Source organism: Phyllostomus hastatus, unplaced genomic scaffold (assembly GCF_019186645.2).
Source record: "Phyllostomus hastatus isolate PE091 unplaced genomic scaffold, TTU_PhHast_1.1 phas_scaffold_200, whole genome shotgun sequence".
Taxonomy (NCBI): Eukaryota; Metazoa; Chordata; class Mammalia; order Chiroptera; family Phyllostomidae; genus Phyllostomus; species Phyllostomus hastatus.
Genome location: NW_025334016.1, coordinates 5,232,903 through 5,251,596, shown reverse-complemented (window position 1 = coordinate 5,251,596; position 18,694 = coordinate 5,232,903). Strand labels below are relative to the sequence as shown.

Sequence of the window (18,694 nt, the reverse complement as noted above, 5' to 3'; positions counted from 1 at the left end):
TCTGGAGGGCAGGCCCCTTGTAGTATAGGCTTCCCTCAATAAGTGAGTGTTCTAAGAACCCATCTGTGTCAGTGTACCAGTGGGAATTGTTGTGAGAGGTTGTGTTTGGCTCCAGTGAATTTTTTTTTGAAGATGCTTTTAGTGCATTTGCCCATTTCATGATGAGTGATTTACGAGAGCACCTGCCCACACCATTCTGAGTGTTCAGCAGTTTTTGACCAAAAGCAGCATGACCCTCCCCCAGCCCCATGCCCTACTCCCAGTGACTTTTTTCTTTCCCCGGATGTTTTGTTGATGTGGAAGAGATGAAACAAAAAAATGGCAGAAGCACTAAAAGGCATCAAAACAGTTCAAAAACTATTTTGAGCAGTGGAAAAACATCTGGATAGATGTATTCCATCAAATGGAGAGTACATGGAAGGTGACTGGAGTTTAAACATGTAAGAAAAAATAAACAATTTTTAAATAAATAAATTCTGGGGTTTTTTTTGGCGGGGGGGATCCTCCCTTGTGCAAAATAAAATGGTTGTAACTTATTATTTTCTGACCTTATTCAGTATCAACAAAAAGCCAGGCTTTAGTTTCAATGACCAGTGATTTTATTATAAAGCAATAGTTTGTATAACATAGTTTAGACCAAAATTAAATACATGTTACTCTTCAGCCTTCATATTTCTCACAGAGGACATAATTCACAAAAGTGGAAAAACTACTATCATATACATTAAGAACTGAGGAAAGTTTTGCCGCCTTTAAATGTCTTTCTGCCATACTTTTCTCAGATTTACTAAGATATAATTTACATATAGTAAAATTTACTTTTTTGTGTCTTGAGTTTTAATAAATGCATAGTTTTGTAACTTCCATCTCAGCATGACACTGAACAGAGCCATCATCCTCCTTCTCCAAAATTCCCTCCTGCTGCCCCTCTGTAATCAAACCCCATCCCCACACTCTCAATTAATGACCACTGACCTATTTTCTGTCTCTCTAGTTTTATTTTTCAGTTTAGTTTCTTTCACTTGCTATGATGCCTTTGACCTTGACCATATTATTGTATGTATAATAGTCCACTCCTTTTATTCCATGGTATAGATGTGCCATAGTTCGTTTAACCAGTCTCCAGTTGAAAGACATCTGAGTTGTTTACAGTTTGGGGCAATTATCAGTAAAAGTGCTATAAGTATTTGCTAATAGGTTTTTTGTGAACTTAAATTTTTGTTTCTTTTTTTAAAAGATTTTATTTATATTTAGAGAAGGGAAGGGAGAAAGAGAGGGAGAGAAACATCAATATGTGGTTGCCTCTTGTGTACCCCCTACTGGGGACCTGGCCTGTAACCCAGGCATGTGCCCTAGACTGGGAATCAAACTGGCAATACTTTGGTTTGCAGGTCAGTGCTCGATCCACTGAGCCACACCAGCCAGGGCTAAATTTTGATTTCTTTTGGATAAGTAACTAGAATTGGGATTGTTAGGTCATCTGGTTACATGCATGATTAGCTTTATAAGAAAATGCTAAACTTTTCTGTGGCAGGACTATTCTGCATTTCTGCCAGCAACACATCCTTGTTAGCACTTAGTATTATAATTTTTTGTAAATTAGCCATTCTGGTATATAATGGTGTTTTATTGTAGTCTTAATTTCTGTTGCCCTCGTAACAGATGATGATGAATATCTTTTCATGAGCTTACTTGCTATCCATGTATCTTTGGTGAAGTGTCCATTTTACTTTTAATTCTTCCATTTCGTCAGGTGTATCACTGTGATGCTTAGGTGTTGGGCAAACATTTTCTGAAGAGAGTATGTAGGAAGGAGGGTGGGAAGGGAAAAGAGAGGTGTAGGAAGAGAGACAGGAAAGTGTGTTGGTCAAGAGTCTTGCCTAATGGCTTTTATTTCTCTTACTAAGTATTTAGGGGATTTTTCTTAAATTTCAGGTAGACCTTGAAAATAGTAAGCTGGTATAGTGGGTGAGAGCAAGGTCTCTGGAGCCCAGCTTCTGGGGTCAAAGCATGAATCCATCACTTCTTAGCTCTGAGACCTTGGGCAAGTAACCTAACTTTTTGTGCCCCAGTTTCCTTATCAGAAAAATGAAGATAATTCTACTTCACAGAGTTATTTAGGAGGGTTAAATATGTTAACACCTGTCAAGTAGTTAGGACAGTGCATAGTAACCACTCTATCAGTATTAGATTTTGTTCTTATCCTCACAGTGACTACATTTTTCAGTCGAAAAATTAGGGTTTGTTTTTATATAATTCCAAGTAATAGAGAGTGTTGTCATTTTTCTCTACCATAATAGTGGAATTCTTAGGATGATTTAATGGTTAAGGGAGACAGCAGGGCAATTTAAAATAGATAACATTTTAGAACAGTCTAGCAGACCCACTACAGCATAAAATTTTTTCTGTTTATAAGCTAAGGTATGAATATTAAGAACACCTAATGCAAATAGTCTCAATGTCCCATTTGCTGTACTTTATGGTTGCTTTTACTATTATTATTCTCCTTTACTCTGATTTATTTTTCAGGAAATAAATTGTATGTTTACTAGGAATGCTTTTTTTGACATCACAATTGATTTGTCCTTGTTTGAAGAAAAAAGACATCAATATTAGATTTATAATTTTGACCCCTAGTTGATAGAAGGAGGAAAACATCCCACACCTATTATTTCTGAGTCTCTTTTCTGACTTGGGTCTTTTTAGGTTGTAGAGATGTTAGAGGTTCCCAATAAACCCACACAGCTGACATACAAGTACTACTTCATGTCTGTGAGTGTTGCGGAACGGGAAGACAGCCCTGTCATGGCCCTCGTGCTGCAGCAGTTCAAGGACAACATCCAGGAATTGATTTTACGTACAAAAATCGGGAAACAGCCTAGAGCCAGTACTAAGCGCAAGGTATTGATCATATGTGGAAATGAGCAAAGAATTTGTATGTATTACTTTTGTTGTATTCTTACATTGTTTTTCATATGGAACAGAATAAGATCCAGTCTTTAAGATACTGGGCAGCAATAATGTTTAAATAAAAATTATGTACATTTTCTTGAAAATGCTTCTCTTTTAATTAATAATTAATTATATACCCTTTCCCACAAGAGAGCTTGTTAAATACACAATATTTACTACTAAGTTTCTCTTGTTTAGGCCAATATTTGCTCCATAAATATTCATTAAATGAATAAAATTTTTTGTTAACCTTGAGCTTTGTTATAATAGTAATTGCCTTAACTAATTGCATCACATGTACTTTTTTACTGTGCTCTTTACTTAAATTCTAGTCGTCTGATGATTCATGTCCAGTAGAACCTAAGAAAACCAAACGAACAGGAGAAATACGTGCCTTCAATAAAATTCTAGCTCATTTTGTTGCTGTGTGTGATACAAATATGCCATTTGTAGGACTTCGAGTGGAGGTAATTTTTAGAACAATTTTGGGTACTCTGTAAATGAAAGGGTAATTTTTTAAATGTTTTGCTAAAGCCACATGGATTCCATTAGGACAATCTGAATGATTGTCATTTTGTTCATTTTGGGAGGGGTAGGCTTGAAGTCATAGCGTCTCATGGTGTACAGGTAAAACGACTTAAATTATTTTATCTCCCTGCTTCAAAATTGTGGCCTTCTGCTGTTTATGGAAATTAAAAGTAAATTATTTCCAGTTAAAATTTAAAATCTGATAACTTTTGAAAATTAGTATCCTGCATTATTTAACTGCTAGACACGATCAGTTGATAAAGGGTGGCTTAGTTTTGAGTTGGTGAAGCCATACATATTGCTTATACACTAATAAAATTGGGCTTCTTTCTGAGAAGCAGGTCAGAAAGGATATTAAACTGAATTTACTGTTGTCACATGGAAGAAGCAATAGATTTAGGCAGAATTAGTGTTTTTCAATAGTATATAGTTGTGATAATCCAGCATGATCTCCAAACCTGTAAGAAAAGGGGGAGGTAACAGGCGGAACCTGTATTTTTCAAAAAGGTCTTTAGATAGGATTTGTCAGTCCTTAAAAATGATATACTAAAACCTTAATTATTTTGCTCTAGTTTAAAATTTTACTTATTGTAAGGCTCCTTCCCTCTGCAAATTAAGATATCTGAAAATATGGAAGTAGATTATTTCAGTTAAGTTGATGATGATAGTCTAGGGGAGACTTTTAGAAAACACTTTTCACGCTTTAGAGCACGGATCGGCAAACCTTTTATGTAAAAGGCCAAATAAATATTTTATGTGTGTGGGTCATATGGTCTCATACCACAACTACTCAAATCTGTTGTGTAGTATGAACCAGCCATAGTTGATATTCAAACCAATGAGTGTGGCTATGTTCAAATAACACTTTTATTTAAAAAAAAAAAAACAGCAGTGGGCTGGATTTGGCTATGAGCTGACCTCTGCTTTATAGGGTTTTGGGATCTGAAGGTGTGGGATCAAGTGTGTCATTGTGAAGAGCATCAGTAGCCCAGAGAAATCCAAGCCCAGAAACGGGAACCTAAAAAAGCTACTTCGGTCCTCAGTATTCCAGCTCCTAGAGCTATGAGCTTGATGAATGTCCCTGTCTGGGTATTGGCCATGGCTCCTAAACTGTACAGACTGTGCCCATGCTTCCTATCAGCTTGACTGTGTTCTTGGGCTTTTTCGTAGGGCCATGACTGTATGAATGTCATTCAGTATTACCTTTGCAGTAGCAAAGAGGCTACCTGGTGCCCGGGGACAGTGTGATGCAATTATTTCTTCTCTTTCTGCATGGTCTCTCTTCCCCTACCCACAGGCTAGAAATTGCAGAAACTTGTATCTGCAGTGCCACATAGACTAATACCTATAGACATATGTCCTCTCTGTCCCCCTTGTTTGTGCTCCTATACCTGTTGCACACATAAGACATGTGAGAACATTCTATAAAACTCTTTTGAATTCAGACTCTTAAAAACTTACCTACTTTTTCTTCTCTCAATGGAAAAGATACGTTAAAGACAAAAGCAAGTACATTTTCTTCCTAAAGCAAGTGATACCGAGATGTGAATAACTAAATCTAGTCTTACCAGGGATGTTTATTTCTCTGATCCATAGAATAGAGACAACATTTTTGAGCTCTCCTGCACTTTGCTTCCTTTTGAATCTGAACCCCTACTGTCTATTTGGTTAGTAGTTCTTTTTCTAAACCTCTGCCCTTCCAAGGCCAAAAGAGCAGGGTTCAGTTAAATACTTAGGGCTGGCTTAAATCCTTTCTGGAAGAAAGTAGATATAAGTAGTCTGCCATAGAAGACCTTGGAAACACTGCCAAAGGCAAGCATTTCTGTGGTAAATAAGATGAACTTTCTGGCATACCTAAAGAACCTGCCATTCCACTGACATGGTCTCAGGCATTCATCTTTTTAACACACTTTTTAATTCATCCCTGCATTCATCTTTCTGACTCACTCTCTGAATCCTATAGTGGGGAAAGGTACCTCATTTGTGTAAATGGATAAATTGGAAATCTTTTCTTTTTGGGTTTCACACAGGAAATAGTTTGTTAAAATGTATTCCAGAAAAGTTCTGAACTAAAAACTGATTAGAAGTGAGATATGACTATTGTTCAGTGTTTCAAACATAATTGAAGTACACAAGAAAACCATTATTTTAAGGTTGCGTCCTTTGGAACCACTGGAATTGATTATAGATTACTTTTGACTTGCTACAAAATTAAATCAGTCTCCTGAATTTTGAAGTTTTGCCACCTATGGAGTTATTTTTTAATAGAAGCTCTGGGTCATTTTGAAGTTTCACTGGGCTTAATATAGTTCCCAGAAAATCAAATGGTGTGGACAATACTCATGCCTAGTATATTATAATTTTGGAAAAGAGTGGCCCTAGAACAGATGCTGCAAGAATAAGCAGTAGTACTTAGAAAAGGTAGTTTCCTTTGTAAAATTGGTAACATGATATAACTGTTTTTCTCTTTCAAGTTGTCCAATCTGGAGATTCCACATCAAGGAGTACAAATGGAAGGTGATAGCTTCAGCCATGCAATTCGCTTATTGAAGTAAGTCCCTGTAATGTGTGTCATTTAGTGCCATATAGTGCCAGAGCTGCTCCTCTCGTGAGACAACATAAAGCAGAGTTCAGAACCTGTGGATGTCACAGATTTATGCACAGATTTACTAAGGTCTGGGACAGGATTGTATGTGTGTGTGTCTCTCTTTACTAGATTCACTTCTTTTTACTGTTATTCTATTACAGTTGTCCCAATTTTTCCTCCTTTGCCCTCCCCTGCCCAGCCTACCCCCCACTCCCACAGTCAATCCCCACACCATTATCCATGGTCATGGGTCATTCATACATGTTCTTGACTAGTCCTTTCCCCTCCTTTCTACTAATATCCCCCACCCCCTGCCCCTCTGGCCACTGTCAGTCTGTTCCGTGTTTTTATGTCTCTGGTTCTATTTTGCTCATTTATTTTGTTCATTAGATTCCTCTTATAGGTGAGATCATATGGTATTTGTCTTTCACTCACTGGTTTATTTCACTTAGCGTAATATTCTCCAGTTCTACCCACGCTGTCACGAAAGGTAGGAGTTCCTTTTTTCTTCCTGCTGCATAGTATTTAGAGAGAGGGGAAGGGAAGGAGAAAAACATTGATGTGATAGAGAAGCATTGGTCTGTTACCTTTTGTATGCTCCCCGACCTGGGACCGAACTTGCAACTCAGGCATGTGCCCTGACTGGGGATCAAACTGGTGACTTTTTGCTTTCCAGAATGACACCCAATGGAGCCACACTGGTTAGGGCAGGGGCAGGATTATCTTTCACTTGCTGAGTGGTGATCCAGCACCATTTGGTATTTTAGGTTGTCTTTCCTCTGCACTTCTTTCATTGATTCAACAGATGTTTCCTGAGTGTGACTGTGTGTCATGGTTGACTTCTGATGGAGCCCTTCAGCATGTTCTGGGCTCATAGCAGGGGGATCTGGGCTAGTTTGGAAGTCAGAAAAGGTATCTCTGATGAAGTGCCAATTGTATGTACTCTGACTATAGGAGAGTTGAGACTTAGAGGAAAGGGAGCCAGGGTGGGAGTGAGTGGTCCTAACCAGAAGGGATCACGGCTTTTGTGAAGGTTTGGAGGCAAGAGAGCTCAGCCTCCTGGATCTGAAAGAAGCTCAGTACAGCAGGGGTTGGAAGAGGTGAATCTAGATGTGTAAACAAGAAGGGGTCAGGTCCTACAGGGCTTTGTAAGTGTCCTTAAGGAATTTAGACTTTAGCCTAATGGTAGTAAGAAGCCATTGGATGTTTTTAAACAGAAACAGATGTCATATATAGGTGTTTTTGAAAGCTTACCTGGATAGCAGTGTGGAGAATAAATTGCAGAGAAACAAGACTCAAAAGTGTGAAACGAGTTGTTGAAATGCTTCACATGAGAGTTGTTGATAGCTTCGGTTAGGGAAGGTTCTGTAGGGACTTAAGAGATGAAATATCCAAGGGTTGGTTGGTGATTAGATTGATATTGCAGGTGAGAAAGAGGAGATGGTGACAAAGATGGCTCTTAGATTTATCTTGGCCAAATAATAGATGATTGTTGTTTTTTTCTGAGATTAGGGACACTGATGATGTGCATTTGAAGGGGCTTTCCGAAGTTTGAGGTACTTAGACATCTCTTTGGGCAGGTACGGAAGTATCTCAAACTCAGGTGACAGGTCTGGACAGGACAGGTAGATGAGTCATCACCAAGGTGATAATCATTGAGCTGGGATGGTAAATTAGATCACTTGGATAGAGCATACAGAAGGAGATGGACAGAGGGCTTGGTTCTAAACATATAGGACAAGGGGCCAAAGTATACTTTGAAGGAAAGCTCATGGAGGGTATGTGCTTCATAATGTTACCCGAATGGACTTGCAAAGGTAGTGTGCCATTTAAGAGCTCAACCTTTCTGGAGCAGAAAACCTTTTCTTTTCTTTTCTCTCTCTTTTTTTTTTTTTGCATTTGTATTGTTTCTTAGATGTTGCTTAATATAAACCATATAAGCAGTTTTTATTGATTGAATTTCTGTGTCAACCAAGACATGGCAGCTCTGCAGTTTCAGCCAGCAGGGCTTTAATTTTTGTTCTTTGGGAATCGGTTTGTTTCTGTGGAAGATGGGAAGCACTAGCAAATGGCATACACTCTACCCATGTGTCATGGTGCTCACTCTAGATAAAGGTTTGAAGAACTGGAATAGCTTCCCTTCCTGGCTGTCTTAATGCCATCTCTATGAAATGTTCTTTTGAGGAGTGGGAGAGCTAGTCTTATAATGGAAATCAATAGGAAAATGTAGTACGTTTAACTTAATTGTTTTTGGTTTTGAATTACTTCTGCTTAAAATACAGGGTTTTGGGGTTTTTTTCCACTCTTCTTGGCAACTGCAGATAAGTAGATGATGTTAACATTTGTGTTCTATTAGTTACTTATATTTTTCATATTTTTTTAATCTTCGCCCAAGAATGTGTTTTGATTTTTGTTTTTCATATTTTTAAGAGTTTTATAGTATCTTATGCTCAGCTTTTTTTTTTTTTATGAAGGGCACTTCAGTCCCTTTTCTTCTTGAACTCAGGAGAACTCATAATACTCCTAGGACCTAAGGAGGAAGCACTTAATATTTTTTAGCTTCATTTTACAATAGTTTTTTAGAAAGTCTTTATATCCTGGATAATGTTTTCTATATTTAAAGCATAAAAGGAAAGTATATAGAAATAAATTAATTAAAGGTACCTGCTTGTCCAGTACATGCTGTCCATTATGGGTGTAGGATATAGAAGTGAAGAAAGGAAAAGTAAACAGTAAATGTCTAAACATGATTTACTAAATTATAACCCTGCATAGATCTATTAATAATTAGTAGTTGCTCTAATGCACTTAATCTTCAAAAACTCTTCTTTTACAAAGCTTTTAGTCCTAGATATGTTTATATTAAATGGGAGTATAAGATGATACTTCAAACCTTTAAAAGTAGCACAGTTCTCTCCTCTTGGCTAAAAGTATGTTCTGTTTTTGTTCACCTTTTCTCCTTGAAAATCCATTGAACTGGTCTCCTTGATGTGCCTCTGAAAGTATCATGGCAAACACCTTAGATTGCTATGGTTCATGGACCTATTGCCTTGTACAGACTCAGAAGAGCCTTGAGTCTACAGCACAAGACGACATAGGTCTCAAGAATGGCATGCTTATGGTGCCTAGTTTTGAGCTCTTGAGTAAACCTCCTGCCTTCCCTAGAACTAACATTATAGTAATGGACAGTGGTGCTGGCCCTCTAGCCACGTCCATGAGGGTTTTGTTTTGTTTTGTTTTTTTTCATTTCCTCCATTGTGTTTTCTTACCTCTTATAACTTATGTAAGTAATACATAAGCCCGTCTCTTTTTTGTAAGTTATGTGACTCAGCTTATGTCAGTTGTGTGACTCAGTCCTTCTGCACATGCAAGTGCAAACTTTATAAAACCCTCTTCCCTTTCCTTACTGGCATAATTGTGCTTCTTTTACTAACACTTTCTGTGATCACACCACTTTTGGACCACAGGGTCATAATGTCATTACTGATGTTTGTAAAACCCCTCGGAATGAAACTGACACACAGCACAAAATGGCCAAAAAGGAGCAGCACTGACATAATATCTGCCCTAGAAGACCAAAACCCAATTCCTAAATTTATTCAGTTCTCAGAATTATAGGAGAAAAATCAGTCAGGAGTAGCCATTTAGATCAAAAAACTTTTCTGAGTTGGTATAAATTTTCTGTTAAGGTTAATTCATTGTCCTGGACAATACAGTATTGGGTTGGCCAAAAGTTCATTTAGTTTTTACTGTAGTTGTCTTTAACTTAATTGGAAATAGTTTTGTTAGATTGTATTGTGACAGCTGTCCTATCAGTGTGCATTTTTTAGAAAACTTACCAGAATTGGTGAATTTTTGTACAACCATTATAATACTGAAAATGAAAGAAAACATACAACATTTTTGGTATATTATGCTTTATTATTTTAAGAAAGGTAAAAATGCAATTAAAAAAAGATTTGTGCAGTTTATGGAGAAGGTGCTGTGACTGATCAAATGTGTCTAAAGTGGTTTATGAAGTTTTTTGGTGCTATTGACATCTTGGACAAATAATTATTTGCTGTGGGTCTGTCCTTATGCATTGGAAGATGTTTAGCAGCACCCCTGGACTCTACCCACTAGAAGGCAATAGTGGGAGACAGCGAACATACAAGGTCTGTCCAGAAAGTATCTGACCATGTATTATGAAAAATTAAGACATTTCTTGAAGAAAGACACAAGGTACAAGAAACATTGTACATAGGCCAATGACACCTCGGTCCCCTTCAAAGTAGGCACCTTGGGACTTCACACAGTTCTAATTTGCCATTAGCTGCCCCAGCATGAATCTCATCAACTGTCTGAAATCTCTTCCCTTTCAAAGGTGATTTTACTTTTGGGAAAAGCCAGAAGTCGCAGGATGCCAAATCTGGGCCATAGGGAGGCTGAGTCACCTGGGTGGTTTGATGTCTCACCAAAAACCTCTGTACTAGATGTGATGCATCAGCGGGCGCATTGTTGTGATAAAGCTGCCAATCACCAGTTGCCCATAGCTCTGGCCTTCTGAATCATCTGAATAATTCCCTCAGAGGAATGGTTCAAGCTTCACACAAGTCATTGTTCTTCATGCATGCACATTCCAGTCCACTCTCCTTGGCTGCCAGATTACATTGATGTGCAAACCGTTCTCGTTATATTAACAGTGGCTGGATGTTTTTCAGTTAGACCTTGTACTCAAAATATCCAAATCAGTACAGTTATTGGGGAAAATAAAATATGTGTCTTTTATTTTATGGAAAAAATTAAATGGACTTTTGGACCAACCCAATAGTATTTTGAGTTTGTAACAGTTGTCTGGTTTTCTTTTGGGGAACCTGTTCAGTTCTATTTTTTTCTTTCCCTCACATGATCATGTGTGGAAGATTAAAAACTGTAGTTTACTTTTATTTTCTCTGTTACATTTATAACCATGAAAGCAAGTAAATATTTTACAAGTTTCTTGAAGTAGAGCCAATTGTATTTGTGTCATAGATTAAGAAAGTGACATGGAATGTTTTTTCAAGGTAGTGTGGTGCCCGAGAGCATAAATTGGAAGGAGTCTTGCTCGAACATGTCTTGGTTTCTGTGTGTTCATTTTCTAACCACTTGGATTTCATGAAACACCTATTTTATGTGAAAGGAGAATAATATAGTACATTCATATTTTCAAGATCAAGATTTAAAAATCTATCTGAATTGGTTGCTTTGTAACTCTTATGGGTTATGGTTATGTTTTGAAGGGTAAGGGCAGGCAAGTCCTCAGTACACCTACAGTGCTGAAAAGCATATATGCGATGTATGTGATTCCTATAGTAATACTCCAAATAAAACGTTTGATAAAATCTTTCTGGTAGTGATAAAAGGTATGTAGTATTAAAGATTAACTTTTGAAAACCTTAAAACCTGTACATTTATTTAAGAGGAGCTGTAATGAACTTTTAATTGAGAAAATTTCAGTACTATGTTAATTCTCTTTTTATGCAAACTGTATAGATTTGTTTCTCCCAAACAAGTTTTTTTTTTCTTTTACCATGTGCAAACTCTGTCTCTTGTTTGCTCTCTTAAGTTGTTTATTCTAGGTCAGTGGTTCTCATCCACAGGGTAGTTTTGTCCTCTAGGGGACATTTGGCAATGTTTGGAGATGGTTTTGGTAATCATTAACTGAGAAGAGGGGGTAGAGGAGCTCCTGGCACCTAGTAGGTAGAGACCAGGGCTGCACTGGACAGCCCTTTACAACAGAGTTATCGACCCCAAAATGTTAATATTGTTCTAGGTGTTACATCCTGAATACCAGGTGTGAATCAATATTCCATGTTTCTAATTATATTAGTTGTTTTTGCCTTAGATATTGATAATCATTCCAAGTCTGAGAATTAATCCACCTTCCCTATGAGTTAAAGGATAATGTATAGTTAAATAATATGTTATCTCATTATTTCCTCCATTACTGAAAAAAACAGCTAAACTGTATTACTTCTTAATCTTTTATGACAAATAAGATAGTCATAAATCTGCAAGAGGAAAATGGATAGGTAGGTGTTTTAAGACATCAAAACTAATACATAGGATATATGTAAGTGATAATATGGATGTTAAATGAATTAATACATGTGAAGCTTATCACAATGTGTCACCTCTCCAGCAGAAGAGGAGAAGCGGGGGATAATGAACCTGGAAATTATCATTCGCAGTGGGTGATCAAGGCTTGGTTTACTGCAAGGGGGAATTAAATATATGGATACCTGCTATCTCAGCCATCATAAGCACTTTATATATTTTTTGGCATATTTTCAAATCATTGACCCATGAGATAATTTTTATCTCCATTTTGTAGTTGGGAAACTGAAATTCAGAGGGTTTAAATGTGGCTGAGTCCAAAATAAAATGCAGGTCTCTGCCCTGCTGGTGTGGCTCAGATAGTTGGGTGCCATCCCACAAACCAGGAGGTCACTCTTGGTTTGATTCCTGGTCAGGGCACATGCTTGGGTTGCAGGCATGTAAGAGGCAACTGATAGGTTTCTCTTACACATTGATGTTTCTTTCCCTCTTTCTCTCTTCCTTCCCTCTCTCTGAAAATAACTAAAAACTTAAGAAGAAAAAAGGCAGGTCCTTGTCTCCAACATTCTTGTTCTTTCCACTGTATTATCATCCTGCCTTCAAAGAGTGATTTTACAAGTATTTTGTCCCCCTTAGTTTTTCTAAATAAATTTTGTAGAAAGCCAATATCCTTGATTGTCATTCTGAAGAATTGTAGTCTTTTTCTAATAACAAGATTAAGGATGAAAACAAACATCACTTTGTTAAAAGTGAAGAGCCCTCACCTATGTTGAAATGAATGGAAATGGGTTAAACAACTATTAATTGCCGTGAATTGCTGTAAATTGCTTCCTTCTTTTATAGAACGTGCCTGGTACGTGCATTTGAACTGGAGCTCTAATGTAGATAACCTTCCTGTCATTGTGGAGACTGTGCTTTTGTCTTTCTGTGATGTGAGGTACACTTCATATGCTCTCATTTATCACCAGAATTCCTCCCTGCAAGGGTGTAAATGAGGAAACCCAGAAGGCTCTGGATCGGTCTCTCCTCGATTGCACTTTCCGATTACAAGGTAGAAATAACCGCACATGGGTAGCAGAGCTAGTGTTTGCAAATTGTCCACTTAATGGCACTTCTACCAGGGAACAAGGTAATATGCTTCACACACTTTGCCTTTGCATATTTCTGAATTTATTTTCATATTGATTGTAATTAATCTCTTTTTTTAATCCGGTAGGACCATCCCGGCATGTTTATCTAACATATGAAAACCTGTTGTCTGAACCTGTTGGTGGTAGAAAAGTGGTTGAAATGTTCCTTAATGACTGGAATAGCATTGCAAGATTATATGAGTGTGTGTTGGAATTTGCACGTTCTCTACCAGGTACATGAGATAATCTTCCTTTTGGGGGAAAGAAAGCATCCCCCCCCCCTTTTGAACTGAAGAAGTAAAACATGCACATTGTAAAAAAAAAATTTCAGAAGTATGTCTAATGAAAAAAAGTTACCCTTTCAACATAGCCTTCAGTTTCCTTCCCTCAGAGATGACTACTGTTAAGTTTCTTATGCATCCAGAAATTTTTACACACAGGCAAATCATATATATAATAGGTAGTACCTCACAGAGAGATTACTATGTCCCATACGATGTAATAAACAGTTTGCATGTGTTAACTCATTTACTCCTCATGATCACCCTGTAAGGTGGGTAAATTATTCTTCATTTTAAAAATGAAGAAAACAAGTCAGAGAGATTTAAGAAACTTGTTGAAGGTCACATAATAGCTAGTAAATGGCAGAGCTGGAATTGAAACCTCTAACTACTATGCTACATTGATTCAATGTATCTCCACCCTTGCCTAGTCCCCCTTTATAGAAATGGAAATGGAAGCCTACAGTGTGTTTATGCTGTTGCTTTCTTTTTTTTTTGTTAATAAATTACATATTTGGGGACCTTTTGATCTATGAATATATTGCCAAAATACCCTCTTTTTCAAAAATATGGACTTTAATTTTGCATGTATACTCGTACCTTTTGTTTCCTTTCTATTTAGACATACCTGCTCATCTAAATATTTTCTCAGAAGTTCGTGTTTATAATTACCGAAAACTTATCTTGTGTTACGGAACTACCAAGGGAAGCTCAGTAAGTATATGAATTTATTAAAACTGAAGTTCCTCTCATACATCTTGTAAAAATCAAGAATTCAAAAATTATAAAAACTGCCTTGAGATAATTGAGGGCTCAAGTGCAAATTAGAGACAAAATGGTAAATTTTAAATACTTTGTTGGCATAAACATAGTGTACTATAATGTTTTACTCTTTAAAATTGAAAACAAAAATTAATAGTGTCTTTGATAGTTATATAATCTTGAGTTTTAGACAAGGTAATTACTTTTGGTATTTGTATTTTGTTCTTAACTAATTTCAAATCTGCTTAGCAATGTGATCATTATAATGAAGTGTATGCCTCAGTGGTTTTGAACAATATGGTATGTCAGTGCTTTTGATCATGTGATCATTAACATTGTTTGAACCTGTCTTACTTTTGAAGGTATTTCCCATAATCCATAGCTTCCTTTTTCCTTTTTTCTACCTCATATGTAAAGCCCTAGAAATTTAGTATGAAAATTTAGCCAGCTGGCTCCACATCAGGTAATATCAGAAATTACCTGAGTGTTTAAAAATCTGTTAACGAAAACATCTGTGTTGGGTGTGGCTTCTTTTCCCTTTATGATAGTGTGCACCTAAAGGGTGACTCTTTGTCAGTTCAAAGGAAAAGTGAAAATTAGGAACACCAATGATAATTTTAAAATAAAGTTCAGTCAAAATATTTTCTTTAGGACTTCCTGTTTTATTTAGAGCTGTCTGTTTTATTTAGGGCTATCTAACTCACATGCTCAGTGAGGGTGCTGGTCTATAGTAACAGCACATCTGGAATTTAAAGTGTCCAGTCTTAAGCATTGCTTTCATAAAAGATCTAATTTAGATTTATTCTGATACTTGAATCTGTTACTTTCTCAGTTTCTAAAACATGTATTCTCTTTGATTTAGATTAGTATCCAATGGAATTCCATACATCAGAAATTTCACATTTCTTTGGGAACTGTTGGTCCAAACTCAGGTTGCAGTAACTGTCACAATACTATTCTCCATCAGCTTCAAGAAATGTTCAACAAAACACCAAATGTGGTTCAGTTATTACAGGTAATTAAGTTTATTTTCTCTTTAAAAATAAGATTAAGTCAGTGTTAGTGATGAGGGTGGGTGCCTTTGTCATTTTTATGTCTCCCACTTTTCTTGGGGAATTTTTATTCAGAGTGAACACAGTGATCTTGTGTTGGAAGGACATTGTCTCATTTGTGAAAGTTACACATTGAAAATTCTGAGCTTTTAGCATTGTACAGAAACCAGCTGCTCTCACTGTGTTTGTTTTTTACTATAGGTACTGTTTGATACTCAGGCTCCATTAAATGCCATCAACAAACTCCCCACTGTGCCGATGTTGGGCTTGACCCAGAGAACCAACACTGCCTACCAGTGCTTCTCCATTTTGCCACAGTCGTCCACTCACATCAGACTGGCCTTCAGAAACATGTATTGCATTGATATATACTGCCGGAGTCGAGGTGTTGTGGCAATACGGGATGGTGCCTATAGTCTTTTTGATAATAGCAAGTTAGTTGAAGGATTTTATCCCGCACCAGGACTAAAGGTAACAGACTTCAGTGTTACAGCATGAATAAGCATAAATATGATCTCAAACAATTCCTGTGAAGGGGAGATAATGGGGAAAAGCAACAAATTTGTGTTTCAATTTAGTAAGTAGCCACGTTAACACATTATCTCTGCCAATTTATTCTGAAGGTGCTAGAAGTTCTAATAAAGTGTTGTGGGTATGTTTATGTATGTTATGTTTATAAACATAAACATGTTTATGTTTATGATAAAATGTCTTTTCCTTTATTTCCTTTCTCTGTGATAAGCAAGGTAGAAGACACTGAAGAGTCCTCTTTACTATTTGCAACTCTGAAGAACTTTAAAAGTAGTCTTTATTGTTGATTATTAAGTAGGCTTGATTCATCAGTGGAACTATGATGCTTTTTTAAATGTGGGATCCTGGGCCCCAATCCCTGGAGATTCTGGAGTAAAATAGTTACAGATGGATTGTTTTGAAAATTAGTCCCCTGCAGCCTCCTCTTGCCCATTTTCCTGCTGTGTTTTCAACTCTTATGTAGTGGATTCTCTTGGGCTTTACATCTTATTTCTAAATAGATGCTTACATTGCAATTTGTTGAGGCATTATCTGGTTCTTACAATGAAAGATGAGAAATTAATGCTTTTTTATATGTCTCTTCCATGTTCTGGGTTGCTGATCCCAGTACACAAATACCCTCTTCTTTTCCTCCTATCCTTACAATATGGTTAGATAGCAATTTTGGTTGGGTAATTTTTCATTGTTCACATTATTGTGGGTATGTAAACACTATTCTTCCAGACTTCCTTCAGTACTTCACCCTGTCAGATATCTTACCAGTTACATCTTGAAGAAATGTCTTCCATGGTCCTCTGACCTCTAAACTGGAATGGTAGTGCTCCACACCTTTTGCAAAATTTTGACTTGGGAATCTACAGAAGGATAACAAAGGGAGAGGTATCTTCACTTCACTTCACACAGAACTTGTGTTCTGTGTCCTGTAGCTTGGATCCCATGTCTTTTCCTTAGTTTACTCCATTGTTTTGGTCAAATGCTTCCAAGTAGTTTCTGGGAGAAAGTACATGAGAGATTAATTTGAGACTTTGTGTGAAAGTGTCTTTAGTTTACCCTTATCTAATTGAGAGAGTGGCTAGATACACAATTCTAGATTGCAGTCATTTTGAAGGTATTGTTCCATTGTCTTTTAGCTTCCGTATGACTGATAAGAAGTTTAATCCTGTCCAGATTCTTGAACTTTATGTGACTAAGTGGGCTCTTACAGTCTGGAAACTTACAACCTTTTGTTCTGGGGAAATTCCTTATATTGTTTCTTTATTCTTCTTTGTTCTCTCAGTTAGTTCTTTCTGGTATCCCTAGTATTCTGGTGTTGGACATCCTTAACTCATCCTTTAATTTTCTTTTCTCTTTTTTCTAATTTCTTTGTTTCTGGGAAATTTCTGTACTTTTTCCTTCTATCCTGTTTTTCACTTCTGCCAAGATATTTTTTTGCTGTCTTTTAAAAATTTTCCAAGAGTTTTTTCTTGTTTCTAAATATTCATTTCATGACATCCTGTTGCATATGGTTAACTTACCTTCTTTAACCTCTTTTCTTCCTACAAAATCTCCATTTCATCCATCTTGCTTTTTTTGTTTTGATCTCTTTCATATTAGCATCTTTCTTCAAATATTAAGTGATTCTTAACCCTGCTCTTATTTAAAGTGAGACTTGTTGACCATGGTCTTCACTACAGGGTATTCTTGTGCCGTTTCTCTGAGTGACTCCCAGTGTCAGATCTTTTGGTTGGGCTGGTTTGAGTACCAAGAGAAGAGTTTCCAAGTCTCTGCATAGATGGTGTGCATCTGGCATCCAATTTTTGGCAAGTCAAATAAGAGAATGAAACTAGTGTTTTTAGCAGTCAGTATGTAAACTTTAATTTTCCTTTTTAATATGGTACCCCTTCTCTCAGTTACTCTAGAGTCCCCCAGTCAGAGACCCTCTGCCAGGGTGACAGGTCAACCTAACTCAGTGGAAGTGACAGGGGCTCCAGGAGGGTTTCAGTCTCTTTTTTAAAGATTTTTATTTATTTATTTTTAGAGAGAGGGAAAAGGAGGGAGAAATAGATGGAGAGAAGACATCAATGTGTGGTTGCCTCTCTCGTACCCCCTAATGGGGACCTCACTTGCAACCCAGGCATGTGCCCTGACTGGGAATTGGTCCGGTAACCCCTTGGTTCGCAGGCCAGCACTCAGTCCACTGAGCCACACCAGCCAGGGCTATGTACACTACATCTTTATCCAATCATGTATCAGTGGACACTTAAGTTGTTTTCTTAACTTGGCTGTTGTAAATAATGCAGGAGTGAGCATAGGAGCACAAACAGCTTTTCAAATTAGTATTTTTGTTTTCATTGGATAAATACCCAGAAATGGTAATTGCTGGGTCATATGGTAGTTGTATTTTTTATTATTTTTTTTTTTTGAGGAACATCTGTACTATTTTCCCAAATGGCTATACCAGTTTACATTTCCAGAAAAAGTGCATGCAGGTTCTCTTTTCTCCACATCCTCACCAACTCTTGTTATTTCTTGTCTTTTTTATAATAACCACTCTGATGGGTGTAAGGTAATTATCTCATTGTGGTTTTGATTTGCATTTCCCTGATGATTAATGATGTTGATTATCTTTTCATGTGCCTTGTTGGCCATTTGTATATCTCTTGGTTTTAGTGTCTCTTAAAGAGACTTTCATCCAATCCTTTGGTTTTTTGTTTTATCTTCATCCGTATTTCCGAAGGTATCTGGTGCTACCAGTTCCTAAGCGTTTTTGGGATCTAGATGGAAATAGCTTTGCTTTTTGGCTTTCCCCACTGCTTG

General features: G+C 37.0%; 1 protein-coding gene across 3 annotated transcripts in view; it reads left to right on the top strand.

The window, feature by feature from the left end:
• Window positions 1-18,694, top strand: part of MED14 (mediator complex subunit 14) — a 72,036-nt gene that overhangs the window by 36,727 nt on the left and 16,615 nt on the right. For all 3 annotated transcript variants that reach the window (XM_045860529.1, XM_045860530.1, XM_045860528.1), the window contains exons 14-21: window positions 2,707-2,901; window positions 3,285-3,419; window positions 5,955-6,031; window positions 13,111-13,271; window positions 13,359-13,505; window positions 14,176-14,267; window positions 15,178-15,330; window positions 15,569-15,838. In XM_045860529.1, the coding sequence (XP_045716485.1) occupies window positions 2,707-2,901; window positions 3,285-3,419; window positions 5,955-6,031; window positions 13,111-13,271; window positions 13,359-13,505; window positions 14,176-14,267; window positions 15,178-15,330; window positions 15,569-15,838 (1,230 nt within the window). The remainder of the gene's footprint in view (window positions 1-2,706; window positions 2,902-3,284; window positions 3,420-5,954; window positions 6,032-13,110; window positions 13,272-13,358; window positions 13,506-14,175; window positions 14,268-15,177; window positions 15,331-15,568; window positions 15,839-18,694) is intronic.